The sequence below is a fragment of the Abramis brama genome (assembly GCF_963993115.1).
Source record: "Abramis brama genome assembly, chromosome: 10".
Taxonomy (NCBI): Eukaryota; Metazoa; Chordata; class Actinopteri; order Cypriniformes; family Leuciscidae; genus Abramis; species Abramis brama.
The window spans coordinates 20,435,634-20,456,596 of record NC_139972.1 but is presented as its reverse complement, the minus strand read 5'-3'; the positions used below and the strand labels follow the sequence as shown (position 1 = coordinate 20,456,596).

The window sequence follows — 20,963 nt, the reverse complement described above, 5'->3', positions numbered from 1 at the left end:
AAACATAGTGTTGACACGTTGATACACTTAAAATGTAATAAGTAGTTAGTTACACATTGTCAAGAAATTTAGCAGGATGCCTGACAGGATGGAAATAAAGAGCTTGTTAATAAAGATATTACATAAGGATTGTCTTATGAGATTTTGATGGTATACTTTGAATACTGAATTTTTTACAGGATAGGATGTTAAGACAGACTGATAATTCAGGAAAAACCTACATTTTATTATATTTATTATATTTACATTTTGACAGATAACATATTGTACTTGTGAAGTGATAGTGATTAAAAAATAGATATTCCTTTTTAATAAAAAAAAAAAAAGATATTTCATATTTTTGACATGACTTACAAGACATACACTACCATTCAAAAGTTTGGGGTCAGGAAGATTTTTAAGATGTTTTTCAAACATTTTCAAACACCCAATCGTCTGCCTTGCCCACCCAATCAGAATTTTGTCACGGATAGTTTTTTTTTTTTTAATGATTTGTCCTTTGATTAAAAACTAACCGTCTGAGGCGGGCTGTGTTGAGAAGTTTGATGAAGGGCTGTAGAACGCCCCAACCAATCAAAAAATAACACCAGAAAATTGCTATATTTTTCTTTTATTAGCTGAAAGGAATGATGCGGCACAGCATACACTTAAGAGGCGGCATCAGTGTGTATCAGAAAAGCAGAAAATGTTCTGCATAACAGGATTGGCCCAAAGGCCTGAAGGTGTATCTCAATAGAAACCCTTACGAAAATAAACCATGGTTTTACTACATTAACCATAGTTTTTAACCATGGTATTTGTAGTAAAACCTTTGTTATAAAAACGATAATCAATCCGCCAAAAAAAACATGGTTGCTACACTTTTACTGTAATAAAACCATGGTTACATTTTGTAAGGAAATGCTAGAAAGAAATGTTGAGAGAGTGACCTGTTTGTTCTATCTCTCTCACAATTCAGATCAGCATCTTGCATCCATCATTTTGTTTGAGAGCAGACAACCTCTGGGCAGAGATTTACATCCAGGGAGGTCGTTCCAGACAGGACAAGATACTGTACCTACATAAAATCTGTGATCTTACCAGTGGTGCAAAACCGTGTATACACTTTCTGTGAGCATGGATTTAAGCTAAACTCAGAAACTGTGAGAGCTTGTGTGAGCCAGCCCACACTAAAGAATCGTGTTTCCACACAAGCACAGACACGATACCACATCAAAATTATACTATATTACATATCACATTATGTAACTGAAGCTATAAATGTTCAACCTAAACATTTCTAAACTTTGTTTGCCTTTTCAGCTTGCAGTTAGCTGACAAAGTAGCCTGATAGCTTAGCAAAATGCTAACAAGAAAAATATTTTGATTAGCTAAATACAATAATAATGTTGTAGTGTGACAGGTTCAGATTTTACAAACAGCTACTTTTTAGGATCCAAGGGAGTAGTATTTTGCACGGCACACTTTAACGGATTAGCTTTCACACAATTTTTACGCTAATTGTTGTTGTTGCTGTTAGCTGTTGAGGATTAGGGCAAAAACCTTTGATTACAATAGAAGAGATTTGATTTATCGCACTTTACCATGCCTAGTTAGGACAAGGTTTAACAGTTAACAGCGACTGATTGAAAGTATAACCCTTTGAAGCCTACTGAATCATAATGTATTTTGAATTTCTATGGCCTGTAAGTTATCAACATGATCAAAACTTTGCTGAAAAACATGTTGTACACAATCTACTAAATGCCTTCTGTCGTCAGATTAATAGTTTATACTTTTTAAGCAAGTAAAAGGCCTTTTTAAGTATAATTCTAAAATTGGTACTAGTGTTTATTTGTTTTTGTTTTTTTGCTGTGCAATCCTTAATGATTTTTTTAAAGTAAAATTGAGAATATTTTTGTTTTGTTAGTAATATTTTATGATGAACATTTACTGGACTGAAACTTTTTTAGGTTTATTTGATTATTACATTATTTTTAGAAAAATACTGTTTAAATGTATCAAATATGATGCAACAGGCAAACATTGACTACGTTTACAAGCTGTCAAATATCGGGTTATGGTCGGGTTAAGGTCACTATTTGGGTTTCTGAAACATTCGGAATAACCCGTTTACATGCGTGAGCAGAGAGAGTTACTACATGGAATTTGTAATCAATTGGCAATATCCCGATGTAAACGGCGACGCACGGTTAGCTTCTGGACGTACGGGCAACCTTAAGACGCAATATGCGTCATTTCCGATTCTTCTTCCTGTATCCAAAGACAACAACAACAGCAGCAGTACGCGGATAATGAATAGTTCGGGGCAGATAGCGATCGCCTTTGTTTGCGCTTTCCTCCTCGCTCCAAAAGTGTGGTGTTGTGCTGCGTCTCGTCATGTTTACCTCTACTTCTTGTTTACTTCCGGTATACTGCACGCGGGTTTTTGTATGCGCCGTCTCTACTCAAAAGACCAAGATTCCTTGCGAATAGAACATGCGCAGAACACAAATCAATGTTCCTTTTGATGGGGATATGCCGATACGCGTTTACATGACCAAATATTCGGGTTAGAAAAGGGGTACCCCAGGGATCATATCCGGGTTTTTAAAAACCGGGATATGAGCATATCCGGGTTTTTGCCGGTGTTTACATGGCCGTGCGCGACCGGGTTATTGCTAATATCCCGGTTTTGAACGGGTTATTGGCTGCATGTAAACGTAGTCATTGAAACATTGCATTTCATTATATGATTTGCCAACACAATAAAAAATACAGATCTTTGATCATAAATTAGAAAAGTATTTAAATATCATCTTACTGACAAATTATTGGGAGATTTAGAGTGACAACTGATGCATGTCAACTGATCTCATTGATTACATTAAAAGCTGCAATGGCTAATTATCAGCATCTGCACCAAATTGCATTTTTTTTCTCAGTTTGGGCCTAAAAGTGCCTAAAAGACTAAAAGTGTATCAAATATAATACTCAACAAAAAAAACATTTGAAAACGTAAAAACTTTTTTTTTTTTATGTTATTTCAAATGCCAGGCTTTACAAGGCAATTAGCTAACCTGTGTCTAATTGCTCACACATCTAAACCAAAGCCAGAGGTTGTCTTTAAAAAAACTTCAGAAAACGTTTCCTTGCAGAGTTCACCGGCATATATATGTGCCCTTTATTGTAAGCCTAATGTAATTACACATCTCTGTCGGCTTTAAGTGATGTTTGAAGGCACCGGTGCCTATTTCCCTGTGGATCGGAAAGGTTAATTGTGCTGTTGTATGCTGCAGGTCGAGTGGCTAATTAAAATCCATTATTTCCACTCCGAGCGAGGAGAGGTGGCTGGGGCTTCTTCTCCCAGCATCAGGAAAACCCCCCTGCAGTCATCGCAGACCTCCCGTTCCTCTTCCTCCTCCAATTAGACTCTTTGATGTAAAGTCTCACCCCCCCCACCTTCAGGCGACAGTTAGGGGATCAGCAGGAATGTGCCCTCATCAGGTCTGCCTTCACATGCTGATAGGGCCATTTCAGAGGAAGCAAAACAGGCATCATTACAAGTCTTTGACCTCTCCTCTCATCCGCGGAGCTGAAGTGGATTGGGAGAATGGGCTTGATGCGGCCAGACGGAGGAGTGTGTCTCTGCCCGTATGGCTCCCTGCAGCGAGGGCTGTCTCAGGCGAGGGGACAGATGCTGGCTCTGAAAAGCCTGTAAATTGAATTTGGTGGCGTGCTGAGGTTTCCGATGCAGCCTCAACCCTCCTGCATATTTGAAATCTGATTCTGATGCAGATACTAAGTTGATGTATCCCTTTACCACCCAATCTTTATTTCTGTCTCTATTTCTCTCTGTCTGTCTTGAACTAGACTTCTAAGGAAGACAAACTTTCCAGCTATTATAATGAACTATGAAGTAAATTGTGTTCTGTCAGAATCCATAGCATGTTTTGATTTGCTGTCAATGAAAAAAGTTTTTTTTTTTTTTTTTTTTGTCAAGATAGTAATTATAGCATCTACCAGACAAACTTTGACCTCTTGGTGTTGCCACACAAATGCATGTGCACTAGTGCATTTTCGTTTTAAAACGCATAACTTTTGCTATGGTTACGCCTGGCATCAACACTACTCCGGAGTTTGCAACCCTTGAAAACAGAGAGTTTTGGAAACGCTGCAGACCTGAAAACTTGCATTTCAGTGTATATATACGGACCAAAACGGAGATTTTTGAAAATGAAGGCGTGGCTGCCCTCATTCGCTCCCTGATTGGTTCTTCTGGATCATTGCATATCCTTCCCTGAATTGTCAAGCCCCTGTCATATGACCATTACGGCAATAACAGATCAGTCTCGACGAGCGTGTAAACAGTAATATGGAGACGGAACTGCAAGCTTTGCTGACATTGTTGTCTTTTTTTAGCAACCATTGTGGAATTAAACTCTGCATTTTATAATACTGCAGCTGCCTACATATGCAAGAGGCAAGCTATTATTAGAGCAATCTGCAACAAATCTCATCAAGCGGTGCAAGCCCTGCATGAATGGTCATGTGACGTGTTTTCGGTCATGTAGTGTGGACGGAGATCTTTTCTGAAACAGTGAAAATGCCAATAAGGACGAGGATCGTTTTCATTTTAAAATGCCATGTTAAAACGAAAACTCACTAGTGTGGACAGAGTCTATGATTAGTGTCTAGTGTCAGATGGCCCTTCTTATGCTTGCTACTGTCAACTGCCAAACATGACATCAAAAACTGTGGTTGGTCTTGTACAGCCCCTTCCTGTGGGTGATTCTTGGCCAGAGTTAACAATGTGGGGTAGACTTTATACCGATCAAATGTCTCACACTGTGAGACTAACCAAATTCCCACACACAGTAGTCAAATAAGGCAGCTGTTGCTTGAGTCTGTTTAACTAAAACTAACTTGTGCCTATCGCTTAATCTTAATCTTCAAGGAAAGGGTTTCAGTAATGTACTGTCATTCATTCATTTACCTTTGGGGGGGTGTGGATCATTTGGCAACAGGCATACCATGATGCAACCCCTGGAGCAACTAAGGATTGAGAGTAACGCTCAAGGCTGAGATTAGAGGGGTCATAAGAACCAGTGGCAGTGGCAAACATCTGTGGATTCACTAACAAGATTCAAACCAGCAACACTATGATTTGCATTATGGATCTATTACTCACTAAAACATTTTTAACCCAATTATAGAGTGTTCGAAGTGAAGCTACAGTCAGTCCTGCCATTTGTTTAGCTGTGTTTACATCTGGTATTAAGATGTTTTGGTCGATCCAACCACAAGTAATTACACCTTAGAGGTAGTTCACTCACGGCTCTTCCTTGATTCCTTCTGCGCTTCCTGGTGTATTTTATTTGTTTAATTGTTTGTCTGTGCACATGCATCAGTCATATTTCATAATGTCACAACCTCTTTATATGACTCAACAGCAAACCTGCTGCTAATGAAATAATTTGTTAAATACAGTAACGAACACACACATATAAATATAATTATAAAATATGTATATATGATATAGAAATGCATAAATGTATATACCTGTATGAGATTTCCTTCTATTTTTTAATGCAAGAGTGCATCCTTTGTTAAAGCCTACTTATAGTACATTTATGTGTTCTTGTCAGTTTCCCAAGTGTGGAGTTTAGCTGCAGGTGTGCGGAGTGAATGTTCTCTTACATTAGGCATCCGAATACCCACAATTCCTGCTCCAGTGCTTCTGTATTCATAACACACATTCTAAAGACAAATGCACTTTCTTTAGACACACTGCCAACGATCACTCATACTGTTCCTCATGTGACTCTCTGAGCCCTCCCTCACCTCTAATGTCACTGTTATTCTTTTCTGTCCTTCTGTCTCTCTCTCTCTCTCTCTCTCTCTCTCTCTCTCTCTCTCTCTCTCTCTCTCTCTCTCTCTCTGTCTTCTCTCTCTCTGCCGCCCAGTCTGGCTGCTATGTAGGGTAGCTCCGTGGAGACTAGGGCATTGCAGTGCCGTTGTTTTTGCTCACCTAACCTTTCTTATCGCTGCCTCTTTCTCACCTCAACCCTCTTTACTTTTTTTTTCTCCTCTCCCCACTCTTTCTTTATTTTATTTGACTCCATGCTTGTCTAAATAATAATGCTTTGCAGGGAAGCTTTAGGGGAGTGCAGATTTACTCTCATATTTACAGAAGAGAGCATCAGCACTGCACATCAATGCAGTTCATATTCACATTCACATTCTCCCTGCGAGCTGAACTGTGCTCTGCTTCCCCAAGTGTGTGTGTTTCTTGCTTTTCCTTCACATGTATCTTAAATAGTAGAAGGCAATTTGATGTTGTTTAAAAAAAAAAAAACGTAACATTTGTTTTCAGTGATTAAAATAAAAGTGGAACTTTTGAATATATTTAGTTCTCCAACTACTAATTTAGTATACTAAAACTTTAATACAGATAAATTAAGTCTGTAGAAATAAAAATAAAATAAAAAGATAATAAATTACTATAAAAATAAAAGATACTATAATAAATAATACAAAAATAATACTATAATAATATTCATTATTTAATTGTTGTCGATGGGTCTCAGTGATTCATAATCTAGATTATCTATATGTTTTGTTTATAAACTAGTTTTTTTTTGCATATTCATAATTAATGGTTACAATATGCAAATTACAGTGAACATGAAATCATAAATGTATTTGCTTTCTTAAACACGTTCCTGGTCTTATTGTGATCAATTCATCAGTGCATATATATATTTACACTTATGTTTTCATCTCCAAAATGACTTGCATTCTGATGTCATTTTTGAACACTGTCTTCGACCAATCACAGTGAGGAGACCACACCCCCTTTCAGTTATAACAAAATTCCCCAAGGACACTTTATATATCATTCTTTATAACAAAACCAACTGTGTCACTCTGTGTTTACTCACCCTGCCAAGACAAGTTTTAGTTGTTGAATGAAAAGCCCTGCATTTTGTACGCACTCTGAAATAATCGCATAAGTAAAATGGTTTGCAAACATTTTAATTTGAACTACTTTGTTTAACTACCTCTCTCTCTCTCTCTCTCTCTCTCTCATATATATATATAGGTGGGTGCAGATCGCTTGCCCTCGCCTCTCCATTGACTGGGGAACGGCTTTCTCCAAACCCCTGCTGTCTCCATATGAGGTACTCGAGACTTACATGCATGCACACAGCACAGTCCTCCATCTACTATACTTTACTATGAAAGAAAAGACAAAGACCTATACTGACCATAAGAAACTTAATCTCCCTTAACACAAGGCACACATAGCTGCACATCCACTGCAGGTGTTCACTTCTGCCCGTCAGTCGAAATGCTGCCAGCCATGTTTGTGATGCGTGTTTCTGGACATTTCTGAGTGCCTTTGGGACATAAAGGCTCTGAATGCATTTTTTTGTACAACGTGTGTATGTGTTTGCGCTTGCAAACAAACATCTATGCACACACCGTCGTGCTATGTGAAGGAACAGGGTTTGTTTACTCACCATCTCTACTCCTCAGAGACAGGCGGGATGAGCTGGCCAGCTAAGGGTGGAACAGTAGCTCCTCCCACTGGCCGACTGGCTACAGCGCCTCTCCAAACATGTCTTTCTCTCTCACATCACCAGAAGCTTGTGCTCATCTTGATTCATGTCATGCCAAAACAGGACTTAGCCAGAATCACACACCAAGCGTTTTTCCTGGGATAGGTGTCTCGGTTAAATCCCTATTCCCCATTCCCAGATGCAAAACAAGAACATCTGGCGGGTTTTATCTGCAGATAGACCTCATTAGGATTCCTGTTTCTCTTTTCGCTTAGTCCACCAGGAATATCACAAGCATAATGTAGTGGTGGTCGACTGATATGGGATTTTCTGTGGCTGATACCAAAATCTTTACTGATATCTTGAGATCGAGGTGTCCGATAGCCGTTTTAATGCTAATATGCGTGATATTTGTATTCACCAAGGATTCTTTGTTTACTGTGATTTTTGATAATATAATTTACATGTAACATAAAAGTAATGTTACAAATTACTTTACTTACTTTTTATTAATGCAAATAACACATGTAAAATTGTAAGTCATAACTAAAATATGTATTATAATTTCTAAAATGAATTATACATTAAGTAAATATAAATAAATAAAAATAATAATAAATTGGATTAACTTTTGTTTTGCTTTATATTTATCAATAGGGTTCCAAAACAAATATTAAGCAGCACAACTGTTTCCAAGTAAGAAGTCCATAAGGAGTAATGGCTGATGAAAATTCAGCTTTTAATCACAGAAATAAATTATATTTTAAAGTATATTAAAATAGAAAACCATTATTTTAAATTGTAATCATATTTTACAATATTGTTGTTGTTGTTTTTTATCAAATAAATGCAGGCCTGATAAGCATAAGAGACTTCCAAAAACATTAAAAATAGTAATGTTTCCAAACTGTAGGCTATATCACTATAGCCACTGTAGCACTTCCCATGAGTTTGATTGAATTTCAATCAAACAATTTCCACAACACCTCAACATCTCAATCTTAGATTCAGCCAGCCTTAATAATTGTTTGCCATGTGTTATCTCTATGTTCTTTATCCTGTTCTAAAGCCCTTTTCTGCTCATTTGCCAGATCAGATGTGACTCTTTCTTTGAAACTCTGCCTAAAGGTCAGAAGCTAGTGTTTAGTGTGAACTGTTCAATGAAGCTGCCAGCTGAGACTCTACTTGAGGCTCTGGTGTGCTTGTCCTCTTGTTGTGCATCTGGGCCATTCATTTCTCTCTCTCTGTCCTGGTTAGAACCAGTTTGCTGTCTTTGTTCAAGACAGTAGTGCATGAAATAGCCTTCATCTCTTAAAAGAAACATACTGATGAGTTTCTTGAAATGTGTTGGTTTTGGTCAGTTTTAAAACTAAAATGTGAAATTATAAAATGTGACTTTGAAAGAAATGAGACGATGTTTGGCTGTTTCCACACTTAACCATTTGCAGCTCTGCCTATAAAAAGGTTCCTTGAGTGACAATCAGCACATTAGAAGGATTATTTAATACAAGGTTTACTTAGCAGACGGAAGTTGACAACTAAAAATTGTCATGTGAAAAAGAAAGGACACCCAATTGAATTCTATGGTTTTACATATCAGGACATAATAAAAACCATCTGGTCCTAGGCAGGTCTTAAAATGAGATGAACAGCAACACATGACATATTACACCTATACATTATATTTATTTTACTATCCATTGACAATGCTGTTGACTTCATTCTGCCACAAGAAGAATCTTCCACTTCTGTTAATCGGCCAAGCAGAAATGGTTCCCTATCAGTCGGTCACTCTCGATGTACGTCGGACCGACTAATAGGAATCTCGCTAGAGAGCCCAATCTACTTCGAGTGAAACTAAACGAGCCAATGCACATTGGCATACAATCATTTGCATCAGCTGTTCAGCCACGGATGTAGAAAAAAACAACAACTTGCATCACAATAGGTGTAATTGTGATTGTCAAAACATTTGGTAACTAAACAGAATTTTACACAATTTACACGATTTCAATTCAATTCTTGGGATTAGATTTCAATCTTGGTTCAATATTGACTCTTTGGATAAATATTCTAAAGGTAGGCTACAGTAGATAGCCTACATGTTAATTTTTCTCAAGAAAAAATATATCTCACATAATGCTGTAAACATACAGAGAGCCCTGTCAGCTGGTATTATTAAAGGTTCAAAATTAAATTAAATATAATTTGGTTTTCATTATAATAACAATTATGACACAAGTAAAAATATAATACAAATGTAATATAGTGCACATATTTAGCAAAATACTCCTCTCTATAGCAATTTTTTCTAGTCAACTAACATGTTGGTCAAAAAATGGCTTTCCTGAGGTAAATGTAACGTTCTGTGACAAAATTGTTCACCTGCAGTTTTATTGACCTCTTTCCGTGGTTGAAAAACACTGATTGATCGATATTATGTATGAGGCATAAATACCTTTCAGTAAGTTGTACTGTATCTTTAAATAAAAAGTAACAGATGATCGGTTTACTTGAACTGAGGCGCTACAGCGATCGGTCACGTCACATTTACAAGCACCAAAACGGTATTTATTGTCTGAATTTCGTAATAAAATGGACAGAACCTGAGAGCTGAGAATTTTTTTCATATCAAAAGTAACCTGCTCTGTCTAGTCTGTCGGTGTCAGTGTCCTCTTTGCTCCGTGATTTTTCTCTGCGTGAGAAAATGGATGTGTGGCGCGAGAGCGTGTGAAAAGTGTAAATTGCGTGAGTCTCACGCTGAATGCATAGAGTTGACAGCCCTGCTTTTAGAAGGGGGATAAATCGTCGACAGCGTTCCTCCTGCCGTGCTTCTTCTCCATGTGATGATTCATTACATTAGACTAGAGTGCGCGCTGCGCCGCATGCACACAGTGCTTCATGTGGGGATTGTTTACATCAGAGTGCGCACGTGTTTCGCGCAGCATATATGCAGTGTTTGTTTAAGCGGTTGATGGAAAATAAGCTAATGCGCGTTCTATAAATATAAATTCTGATCTATTATTTTTCACGGTATTTTGAAGTGCCCGCGATAACAATATCGTGCATATTCATTACCGCGATTTATCGCATTACCGAAAACCGGCACATGTCTAGTGCTTATGCTGAATCAGATTCAGAGCTCACAGCCATGTTTTCCCGGGTCTTTCTCGGATGTGCATTGAAAACTTAGCAGTATGGAGCTATATTGGTGCCAAAATATGGAACACCAAAAGTGCCAAATTCTTCATAAGTTTTTACCTCTCTCAATACCCTCGATGGTGGGGTGGCTGTGCCTCTGGCAGACCACCTCTGCCCTGCATGTGAGGCCAAGGCACTCTTATTGCACAAGGGTAGTTCTGAGCCGGGATTGAGTTGCGCTTGTCGACTGACCGTGCTCAAGTCACAGCGCAGGCCCTCGGTCAGACGATGTCCACCTTGGTGGTCCAGAAGCGCACCTGGCTGTCCTTGCAGAGGTGCGTGAGGTCGTCAAAGTACGCTTTCTCGATCCTCCCATCTCACAAGGTGGCCTTTTCGGCGACACTGTTAAGAACAACAGTTCTCTGCAGTAAGCAGCAGACTGAAGCGCCTCCCCCGACGTACCTCCTGAGTGCCTCGTGGGCCACTCCTCAGTCTACAGTCGGTGCTGAACTGCTTGAACACGTTCAAAGGCAGGACGGCGGTCCCACTGAAATTCTCTCAGAGGCTCCTGGGGCATATGGCAGCGGTAACTCCGCTCGGGCTGCTCCATATGAGACCGCTTCGGCACTGGCTTCACGGCCGAGTCCCGAGATGGGCATGGCATCACGGCACTCACCGGGTGACAATCACACCGGCGTGCCGCCAGACCTTCAGCCCGTGGTCAGACCCCTCGTTCCTGCGGGCAGGAGTGCCCTTAGAACAGGTGTCCAGGCATGCTGTGGTTTTCCTATCGTCCTTCCAGGCAAGAAGGGGTAGAGGCTTGCACAGGGCGCTGGATGGGGTGCAGCAGCTGTGGCGCTTTGGTAGGTATTCCTATTAGTCAGTCCGATGTACATCGAGAGTGATCGACTGATAAGGAACGTCTCAGTTACATATGGTAACCCTCTTTCCCTGAAGGAGGGAACGGAGACGTACATCCCATCACCACATCTGCTGCGACCCGCCGGGGCAGCAAAAAACGGCTCCTCAGCAAAAAACTGAAGTGCAATTGCACCTTCTGCTCATTATATACCCGTGCTGCGTGGCTGAACAACTGATGCAAATGATTGCACGCCAATGTGCATTGGCTCGTTTAGTTTCACTCAAAGTAGATTGGGCTCTCTAGCAAGATTCCTATTAGTCAGTCCGACGTACGTCTCCGTTCCCTCCTTCATGGAACGAGGGTTACCATATGTAACTGAGACGTTATCTCCCATTGCCTCTCAAAATGACTAAATATCAGCCTATTAATCATCCCGGCCAATATATCGGTCTATAGCGACAATGTACCCACTGTTCCAGTAGAAGATCATTTATGTTGAGTTTATGGCATCATATCTCTTAGTGAAAAATGACAATGCTCAGTAGAGCCATATTGTAGCACTGCATAATCTATTTTCATTGCCATTTGGCCCACGCTGGAGCTCAGTGCATTTTGGTGTAAAAACGTATAATATGGCATTATGAGAATACATTAGAATGCAGCAATAACATGCTGATGTTTTGTAGTGTAACAGCGTTTCTGCCCAGCCTGGTTGCTTAAATATCTGAACATGAAGTTCATAGTAAAGGTTTTCTCAGACACTGCCACCTTAATGCATCTCAGACTTGTGTTTGCTCTTTCTGTGGAGTCAGAAAGAAATGAGAGGACTTCAGGGAGTGTAAAAGTGAAGTATGAAGAAAGAGAGAGAAGGCAGTGACTTTTAGTGTGTGTCATGTTATATTTATAGTCAATGACACACTTGCCTCTCATGTCAGTGTAGGGATTAGAAGGTAGCTTATGCACAGCACTGATGAAAAGCCAGTGAAAGAGGGATGGATGTGCCAGGGTTAATAAGGACATGATGGATGGAGGAAGAGAGAACGAAAGACTGATGTTAGCAGCACATCCATAGTAAGTAAAATGCTCATCCTAGATCTTTTTTTATCTCATAAACATACTTTTTTTTCACCGTTTTAAATTTCCAGACGACTAATTGACTATATTCACACAAAAATTTATATATTTGTATTTAATATTATTATGTTGTTGTTTTTTAAATAAGAATATAATTAATGCATTATATTAATATAATTATTTGTTTATTATATGTATAATAATAATGTTTATTTTTATTAATATTTTATTGTATTACTTTTTAATTAATTTTATTTAATATATTTTATTAATAAATTATTATATTATTTCTATTTAAAATAAATTTTCCATTTATATTTAAAATGATTGAAGTTTAGTTAGTTTTATAAACAAATATAAATCGTGAAATAGTGTTTAAGTCTTCTTGACTTTTTGGTCCCTTCATAATTCCTTTACTTCCATTTGTTTTGTAGTTTGATGGCTTTAACTATTAATCTAATATTATATAATTTTTAATATGTTTATTTTTATATTTTATTATTCATTTATTTGTTATCAATACAACATTTAAAATGTTTTATATAATTTTAATAATAGTTAAAATAAAGATAATGGTTAAAATTATTTAAAAAAACGTTTATTGTTTGTTTGTTTGGGTCTCTACATAATTCCCTTACTTCCATTTGTGTTATTTCCTTGTTTGATGGCTTTAACTATTATTCTAAAATATTAATAAAAAATAAAGTGTGAGTAGGTCCAAACTTCTGACTTGTAGTTTGATCAAAGCTCTGACAGTTCTGCAATCTCTTTCTAGAATATTTTTATTTTATAAATAAATAAAATAAATTTAATAAAAAAAATAATAATAATAATTCTATGTAGGGTTAAGAGTCTATATTATAAAATGCATTCTATATTTCAGAAGCCTCAATTTTCACAGAAAAACATTCAGGCCAGAACTTCTCGACTGTCTCTTTTCCACGCAATAAAAGCGAGTGACTGTAGTATTAGGTTTTGAAGGCTATTTAAGAGAGATTCATGAAGATTCATTTGTTTGTGAGGTATTGTTGTACTGTCAGTGGAGAGAGACAGTCCTTCACCAGAGGCAGGGGCGTTTGTCATTTCTCCCACGGTATTAGAGCCGTACGTTACAGCGTGCCTCGCTTGTGAAGTGGGTATACGTGCCCACGGGCGGAGACGAACACATTGGCGCATTGATTATTCATATAAGCAGCTCAGTCTGACTGGTGAAATCCTGCTGGAGTTTATGTAATGTAGCCACATGCACAAGGAAGTCCTGCATTCCTCTAGAGGCCCTCTAATGTATTCGTCTGCATTTGTAGGTCACATGGAACAGCATGGATCTCACCTCGACTCAGAGTCTCTGCTCTGTGCATATCGCCAGTGGGGGAGATCTTTGCGCATCAGTAATACAAGAAGCCATCCGGGAGATTTTTTTTTTTTTTTGCGATATGAGAGTCACGTGACTTTGCCTCTTAGATGAGAAGCGTCGTGTTTGACTAGATCTCCCTTGATATTCGACTGCGCTCATATCGTATGCATGTATCGACCCGTCAGCTGTTGGCAGCACTGCCATGTTGTTTTCTCAAGATTCTCTCCGTTCCTCTGGCTTGTAGCTACAGTGTTTGATGCTGCAGTCAGCTGTCTTTAATTAAAGATCTCTCTCTGTTTCAGGCAGCAGTAGCGCTGCAGCAGGTGGGATGGCAGGAAGTGTATCCTATGGACTTCTATTCCAATCAGAGCCTGGGGGCTTGGACTCCTAATCACCCAGACAACCAACCAAAAAGACCTTCACGCAAACCCACCCAGGTGTGTGTGTGTGTGTGTGTGTGTGTGTGTGTGTGTGTGTGTGTGTGTGTGTGTGTGTGTGTGTGTGTGTGTGTGTGTGTGTGTGTGTGTGTGTGTGTGTGTGTGTGTGTGTGTGGTGAACGTGATTTCACCAAGTACAACATGTTCCTGGATCAACATCTTTGTTGATCCTGGAACAACAACCCAAGCAACCAATCGGATTTGAGGGACAAGTTTACAGTTTAGGCTTATCAATTCCTCCTGATTTTATGGATAACTTGTGGGTAGGGTTAGGTTTAGGGCCTAAACCTAACCCTACCCACAAGTTATCCCTAAAATCAGGGGAAGGGTTAGGGTTAGGGATAGGGTTAGGACAAAATTTTGGGACAGGAATGTTGTTCCAGGATAGACAAAATATTTTGATCCAGGAACATGTATGTCTTGGTAAAATCACAGTGACCGTGTGTGTGTGTGTGTGTGTGTCAGAAATCACTGTTATTTACAGTAGTATTAGAAATAAAATATTAAAAACTATTTATTTTTAGAGTTGCATCTTTATTAATGTTTTTTATGTAAAACATTTTTATTAATGTTTTTTCTATTTTATTATATAATTTTTCTATTTTATTAATATAAAATAATATATGATTTTGTAAAATTCAATTTAAAATGATAAAAAATGTTCATTTTATAAATAAATATAAATAGTGAAATAATGCTTATGTATACATCTCTTGACTTTTTGATCCCTATATATTTTAAGTTGCATTTATATCCTTGTTTAATGGCATTAATTATTATTATTATATATTTCTATTTTATTATTAATTTATTTGTATTAAAGTTACTCTCTGTAACTTTTTTTGGTCAAAATTTACAACATTTAAACAAGCCAATACATCATCAATCCTACTTCCAAAACAGGGCGGGATGGTTTTTGCAGGAAATTGCGTACTTGCGTCATTCACCCATGTGTGTCTTATCATATCCATATATTGTGTTTCTCAAATGGAAGGCTGCATTCTACCGAGACTGCGTCCTTTCTAGTCCTCCTCTTCAATTAAAAGGTAGAATGAGACTGTAACGAGGTTTGTTGTTATGGGAGGGAGGAGGCGGGAACCGGCGAACGTTCACAAACTTTTAATAATAAAACAAACACAAAATGAAAGTAAAGGTGGCAGCCCCTCACGGACGACACACACATAATAAAAGATAAACAAAACACAACGTAAAATCCAGGCCTGGTCCTCTCTCATCCTTCACTGTCGTCGCTCCTCCTTTTATGCTTTCAAAGCTCCTCTGTGAGAGATGTGAGACCGGTGCGTCGCGCAGGTGTCGCTCATTAGTAATCACGCTACTGGCCTCACGCCGTTCTCTCACAACCCTCAGCCTCAGGTCTAGAAAGAGCGCATGGCTACGTCACTCACGCTCCCGCCCCCACGGTACGAAAATACTATTAAAACCTAATTTTAGAAAAATACTTTTATTACAAATCTTTATATTAACTGGCTTTCTGTTAATGCAATTCAGTGAATGACAGCCGTCTGTGGTCTCCCAGTGGCTTACATTATAGGCAGTTTAGTGTTCGTGATTAATTTACAGCAAAACAAAAGTTAACATCTATGCTTTCATGATCCGAAAACATTATTTTTGTCTAACATTTCATAATAAACTCAGACAAGCTCAATACCGACCTTGTGGAATCACCCTTTTGTAAAAAAACAGCAAACAGAGGAGAGTCTGCTGGCAAAAAGAGAATGCAACAGAGCTTGTAATAAAACGAGAATCAACATTGGCTTGGCTTTTCAGAGATGGCAAGAACTGAGGGATTTGAAATGTTGTAAAAGTGACAACAGGTGAGCAAGGTATTTTATTGAACAGATAAAGCTCTCTAACAGTTCAGTGTAAAGCGTTATCTATTGTGAAGGGTCATATTCATCCGTACAGTCACGCAGAGACAAAACACAACCAAAACAATGTTTTTCCGCAAAATGCAGTTTTGTTTTTTTAACCGTTAGTGGGCCAAAAGTTACATAGTTACATTATATATTATATTAAAGTTATGTAGTCCTTTAATATATTTAAAATATTTAATCTGATTACAATTATAGTTAAAAGTAATTAAATTCAGTTCATTTTGTAAACAAATTAATATAAATATTGTGCCTATGTGTTCATTTTATTTGTATTTTTTACTTTTTGTTCTGTACATAATTCCTTTACTTCAGTTTGTGTTATTTACTAGTTTGATGGCTTTAACTATGTTAGGGGGTAACAGTTTAGGACCACCCAAGGACCAGATGTTTGAAAGACCCGGAGTCAGAATTATAATAAATTGAAGAAAAGTTTTACTGAAGATAGTTTGCAGTTTCATCAGCAGAAGTCAGCTTCAAGACTCACACGGGAGTTCATAGGCCGCCTGTTCCTTACCAAGAAGATTAACACACACACTGACACACAGCTTTTCCAAGGTTGGATTTGGCCAGGCTCTAACTATAAACAGGAGAGTCGTCTCAAAACATCAAGATAATGCGTTCTTTCTCTCAAGGAGTCATACAAGTTTGACTCCTCATGCTTTTTTGCTTAAAGGTGAAGACCCAACTTTATGTATGTTTTGTAAAATTCCCTTATCTGTCAAACATATTTTATTGGATTGTCCTGGACTTAATAGAAGCAGAATGCTCTTTTATGAAGTTGCTTCACTTAAGAACATATTTAATAAGATTATGCCTGAAAAGCTACTCAGTGTGATTACCCAGTAATCACGCTGGTAACTTCTATAACAAAGTAAAATCTCCAGAGAAGTCATTCAACTCGTTTGATATTTAGAAGGAAACATATTGATTAATACCTTGATTATAATTACTCATTACATATACATTGAAGCAGCAGTGCATTCCAGTATACACCCCCTTCAACTATTATTCTAAAATATTAATAATAAAGAATTACTTCTGACTGGTAGTTTGGTCACCACTGACAGATTTTAATAAACGGTATACAATATTCAGAGTTTAATCTACATATGTAAGAAACAGAGTTTGAGAACCACAGTCTCTGACATTGATGTATGCTATAATAAATACGGTATTATATAACAGTGCCACCTAGTGATGAAGCACTAACAGAGTATCCAGGCATCGGTTTCTGCACTAAAACACACCATCAGAAGAGTCTTATGGGAGTGTTCTGTGTTATGTTTATCAAGCTTTGTATGGCTCATCGTTGAAAAGCAGCAGCATGTGTTAAAAAAATGTTTCCTGTCTTACAATATTGAAGGGTCAGTGTTAATTGGACAGTTTAGCGTTCTGCTGGTTTGTTAATATGCTTCATGTCAGGAAAAGCTTATGTCAGTGTTATTATTTTCTTTGTCAGACAATCTGATACAGTCCTTAAGCCATATTTTTTTTCCAAAAAGCCTGTCTTGTCTGATACCTAAACTCTATTACCAGTCTTCTGTCAGCCTGAGAGTTTGACTTAGAAAGCCAGGGAAGAGCAGAAGCAGGAGACGAAGTGATAATAATAAAAATATCAGTTTATTGAATAATCATAGTTGCATATGTTTTAATGCTCAGACTTTTTCTGGATGATTTAATGCTCAAACTTAATCTGAATGTTCAATGAACAGACTTTGTCTTACCAGTACAAATCCAGCAAGTGATATTATACTGAAGCATAAGCATTTCAAAATTACTGAATCACAACATCGACTCTGAAATGGAGACATTCTCTTATCTCTTAATCATGAAGACAAACTATCCCTTGAAATACAATCATAAGATTAAACGACAATAGCAAGCATTGCAAGAGCAAAGAAATAGTTGGAATAATAAGTAATATAAAAACATAAAATGACAAAAATGAACAATAATAAAATGATGATTAAGTGATTAAGATATAAATCAAATAATCATATAGAATGAATAGAATAAGGCATTTATATAGCGCTTTCATATGTACTACTGTACACCCAAAGCGCTTTACAATCATATCAGGGGATCTCCCCTCAACCACCACCAGTGTGCAGCATCCACTTGGATGATAAATTATCAATCAAATGACAACTACATAAAAGACTAATGATTATGAAATTAAATTATAAAACACGACAGATGTATGGCTGCACTCTTGATGTAACACACAGGTTGCTATTGAGGTCCTTCATTATTTAAAACTTGTGTTTTGCACATGTTTCTGTAATGGATAGGTTTAGGATTTTTTTATCATAAAACTGTTATATCATCGTGTGTGTGTTTTTCAAACTGACATAAGTAGTTAAGACTCATCCTTCATCTTGTTTCTTTCCGTTACGCAGAATCAACTTTAGTCAGAAAGGAGCAATATCTTGTAATTGCTGCACTTAGCGTGTGGTTAAATGTGTAAAGTGCACCAATACAACAGAAACACGAATCGACCTTCTGTCTTGTTGTAGTTTGCTTGAGTTTCATAATCTCCCGTCCTCTTCCCACAGAAGGCGGGTTCAGATGCCGGTCAGCAGGCGAGGAGCTGTGGCCGTGAGCAGAGCGCCTCCTGTGGCTGCCAGGCCGAATAAACACGGCCAACCACAGGAGGAGACGAGCGAGACAAGCAAGCCAATCAGATCTCACTATGGACATCAAAGCTCTGTATCCACAACACACTTCATCAAATCTGCACTCTGAGTGAAAGACACAAAAACACAAGTGAGAGGGAGAATGAATGAGTCTGTGTGAGAGGAACACACAAAAAATAAGAAAGGCTGTATGTGTCTGTCTGACATGTCGCTGGTGTGTGAGAGAGAGATAATCCGGTGAAAAAAGCGCTGACCCTCAATGCACAGTGTTTCGTCTTACGGCGCGTGGGTGGCTTTAGTTACACATAATCATCTTGTCTCTCACTTTGAAAGGAGCAGCCAGCCACTTTGCATTGGTGACCTTCATCCTTTCAAAATTACAGCGGGAAGCGAGAGCGCGTTCAGAATTATTCCTCTGCAAAGAAAGATAATACTCATTCTAAATTCTGACTCTGGCTTTTTTATTTCCTATTATATTAGGATGAGTGGTTCTCCAACATAAAGGAGCTCTTTGAATGATTTTTACAGGATGCGTTCTAGTTCTAGCACACAAAATAAAATTAAATGTTTACAATTTGCTGTCAGACTTTGATTAACTGCTGTTACATCATGGATGCCAGTATATATTTTGTCTTTTGTAATCACTGAACAGTGAAACCCAGGATGGATCAGCGGTCAGCTCAAACACACGGAGCCAATTTCCCTAAAGCGGATTAGGCAAAGTCTTGGACAAACTTTCGCTGTCAGTAGTGATTATTCTTGGTGAAATCTTTTATAGTCTGAGACCAAACCTGATCAGCGTCCAGGAAAGCAGTCATGTTCCTCTGAAGATGCTGACTCTAAGACTATCATATCAGGCCTCTGTCAAACTAGTTTAACTCCTTTAGTTGTCTTCTCTTGGGATTTAATATATTTTGTGCCCATAATTGTTTATTGATCTACTAGATTATTTTTAAATAAAAAGGAGCAATAAACACTATATGTGATGTTTTTGTTGTGTCTGTTAAACATTTCCAACATTTTCCAAAATATATATACATTTATATATATATATTACTGCAAAATGTTAAATTTGTGTGTGTGTTAAATAATTAATAAAAAATAATTATTTTTTCTTTTTATTGGTTACTATTTTATGATAACAATAATAATAGTTAATGCTAAATTTGTGTGTGTGTTAAATAATTAATAAAAGATAATTATATTTTTTTCTTTTTATTGGTTACTATTTTATAACAACAATAATAGTAGTTATTGTTATTAGTAATATAATTAGGAGTAATTGTTATTTTCGTTATTTTATTATTTTGAAAATAAATTATTAGTATTATTATTAATTAGTCCAACATTTTAAAATAAGAGTTATGTTATTTGGAGTATGTGTATGTATACAATAAAAATAATTTAGTAAGTTATTTCAACATTTACTGTATGATAATTATTAATATAATTAGGAATAATAATTTTTACTGTTTATTGGTTACTATTTTATAATAATAATAATAAGTATTAGTAGTAGTAATATAAACTATATTATTAATTATAAACTAATTGATCTTTATTTTACTATTTATTATTTTGAAAATAATAATTATTATTATTATTAAATTGGCCAATATCATTAATAAATGAGCATGCAAGGGCAGAGAATTGCATAGACCATTGTGAATGGGATGATGTTCAATAGTCTGCAGTGATCTATGGAGTTTGTGCTGAGTTTGCAGGTGGACCTGGTCGTACATTATTGCCACTCTCTCTTATATAACTTCTGTATCCGTTTATTGATGTTACTGCATTTTAATTGATTGCCTGTGTATTAAATAGAGGTGATCTTATTTCATCAGGTTAGGTATGCCTATGTATCAATGTCCACTAGGTGATGCTGTCTGCCTGATCATGCAGCAAAGTCTTACCTGAGAGTTCAGCCGTTGCTGTTTGCTGTTGGTGATTGATTTACTGCTTTATTTTGGATGGCAGTATATGAGAACGCATGCTTTAGTTATTGGTGTGGCAATTACTT

At 37.3% G+C, this 20,963-nt stretch overlaps 1 protein-coding gene across 2 annotated transcripts in view; it reads left to right on the top strand.

Moving 5' to 3' along the window:
• Positions 1-19,922, top strand: part of dph1 (diphthamide biosynthesis 1) — a 102,214-nt gene extending 82,292 nt beyond the window's left edge. Inside the window, exons 10-12 of one of the 2 annotated variants that reach the window (XM_084126849.1) lie at positions 7,085-7,163; positions 14,278-14,412; positions 18,863-19,922. In XM_084126849.1, coding sequence (XP_083982975.1) covers positions 7,085-7,163; positions 14,278-14,412; positions 18,863-18,943 — 295 coding nt within the window. In that variant the 3' untranslated portion in view covers positions 18,944-19,922. The remainder of the gene's footprint in view (positions 1-7,084; positions 7,164-14,277; positions 14,413-18,862) is intronic. The other variant, XM_084126850.1, reaches the window with a different exon arrangement.
• The last annotated feature ends 1,041 nt before the right edge of the window (positions 19,923-20,963 follow it).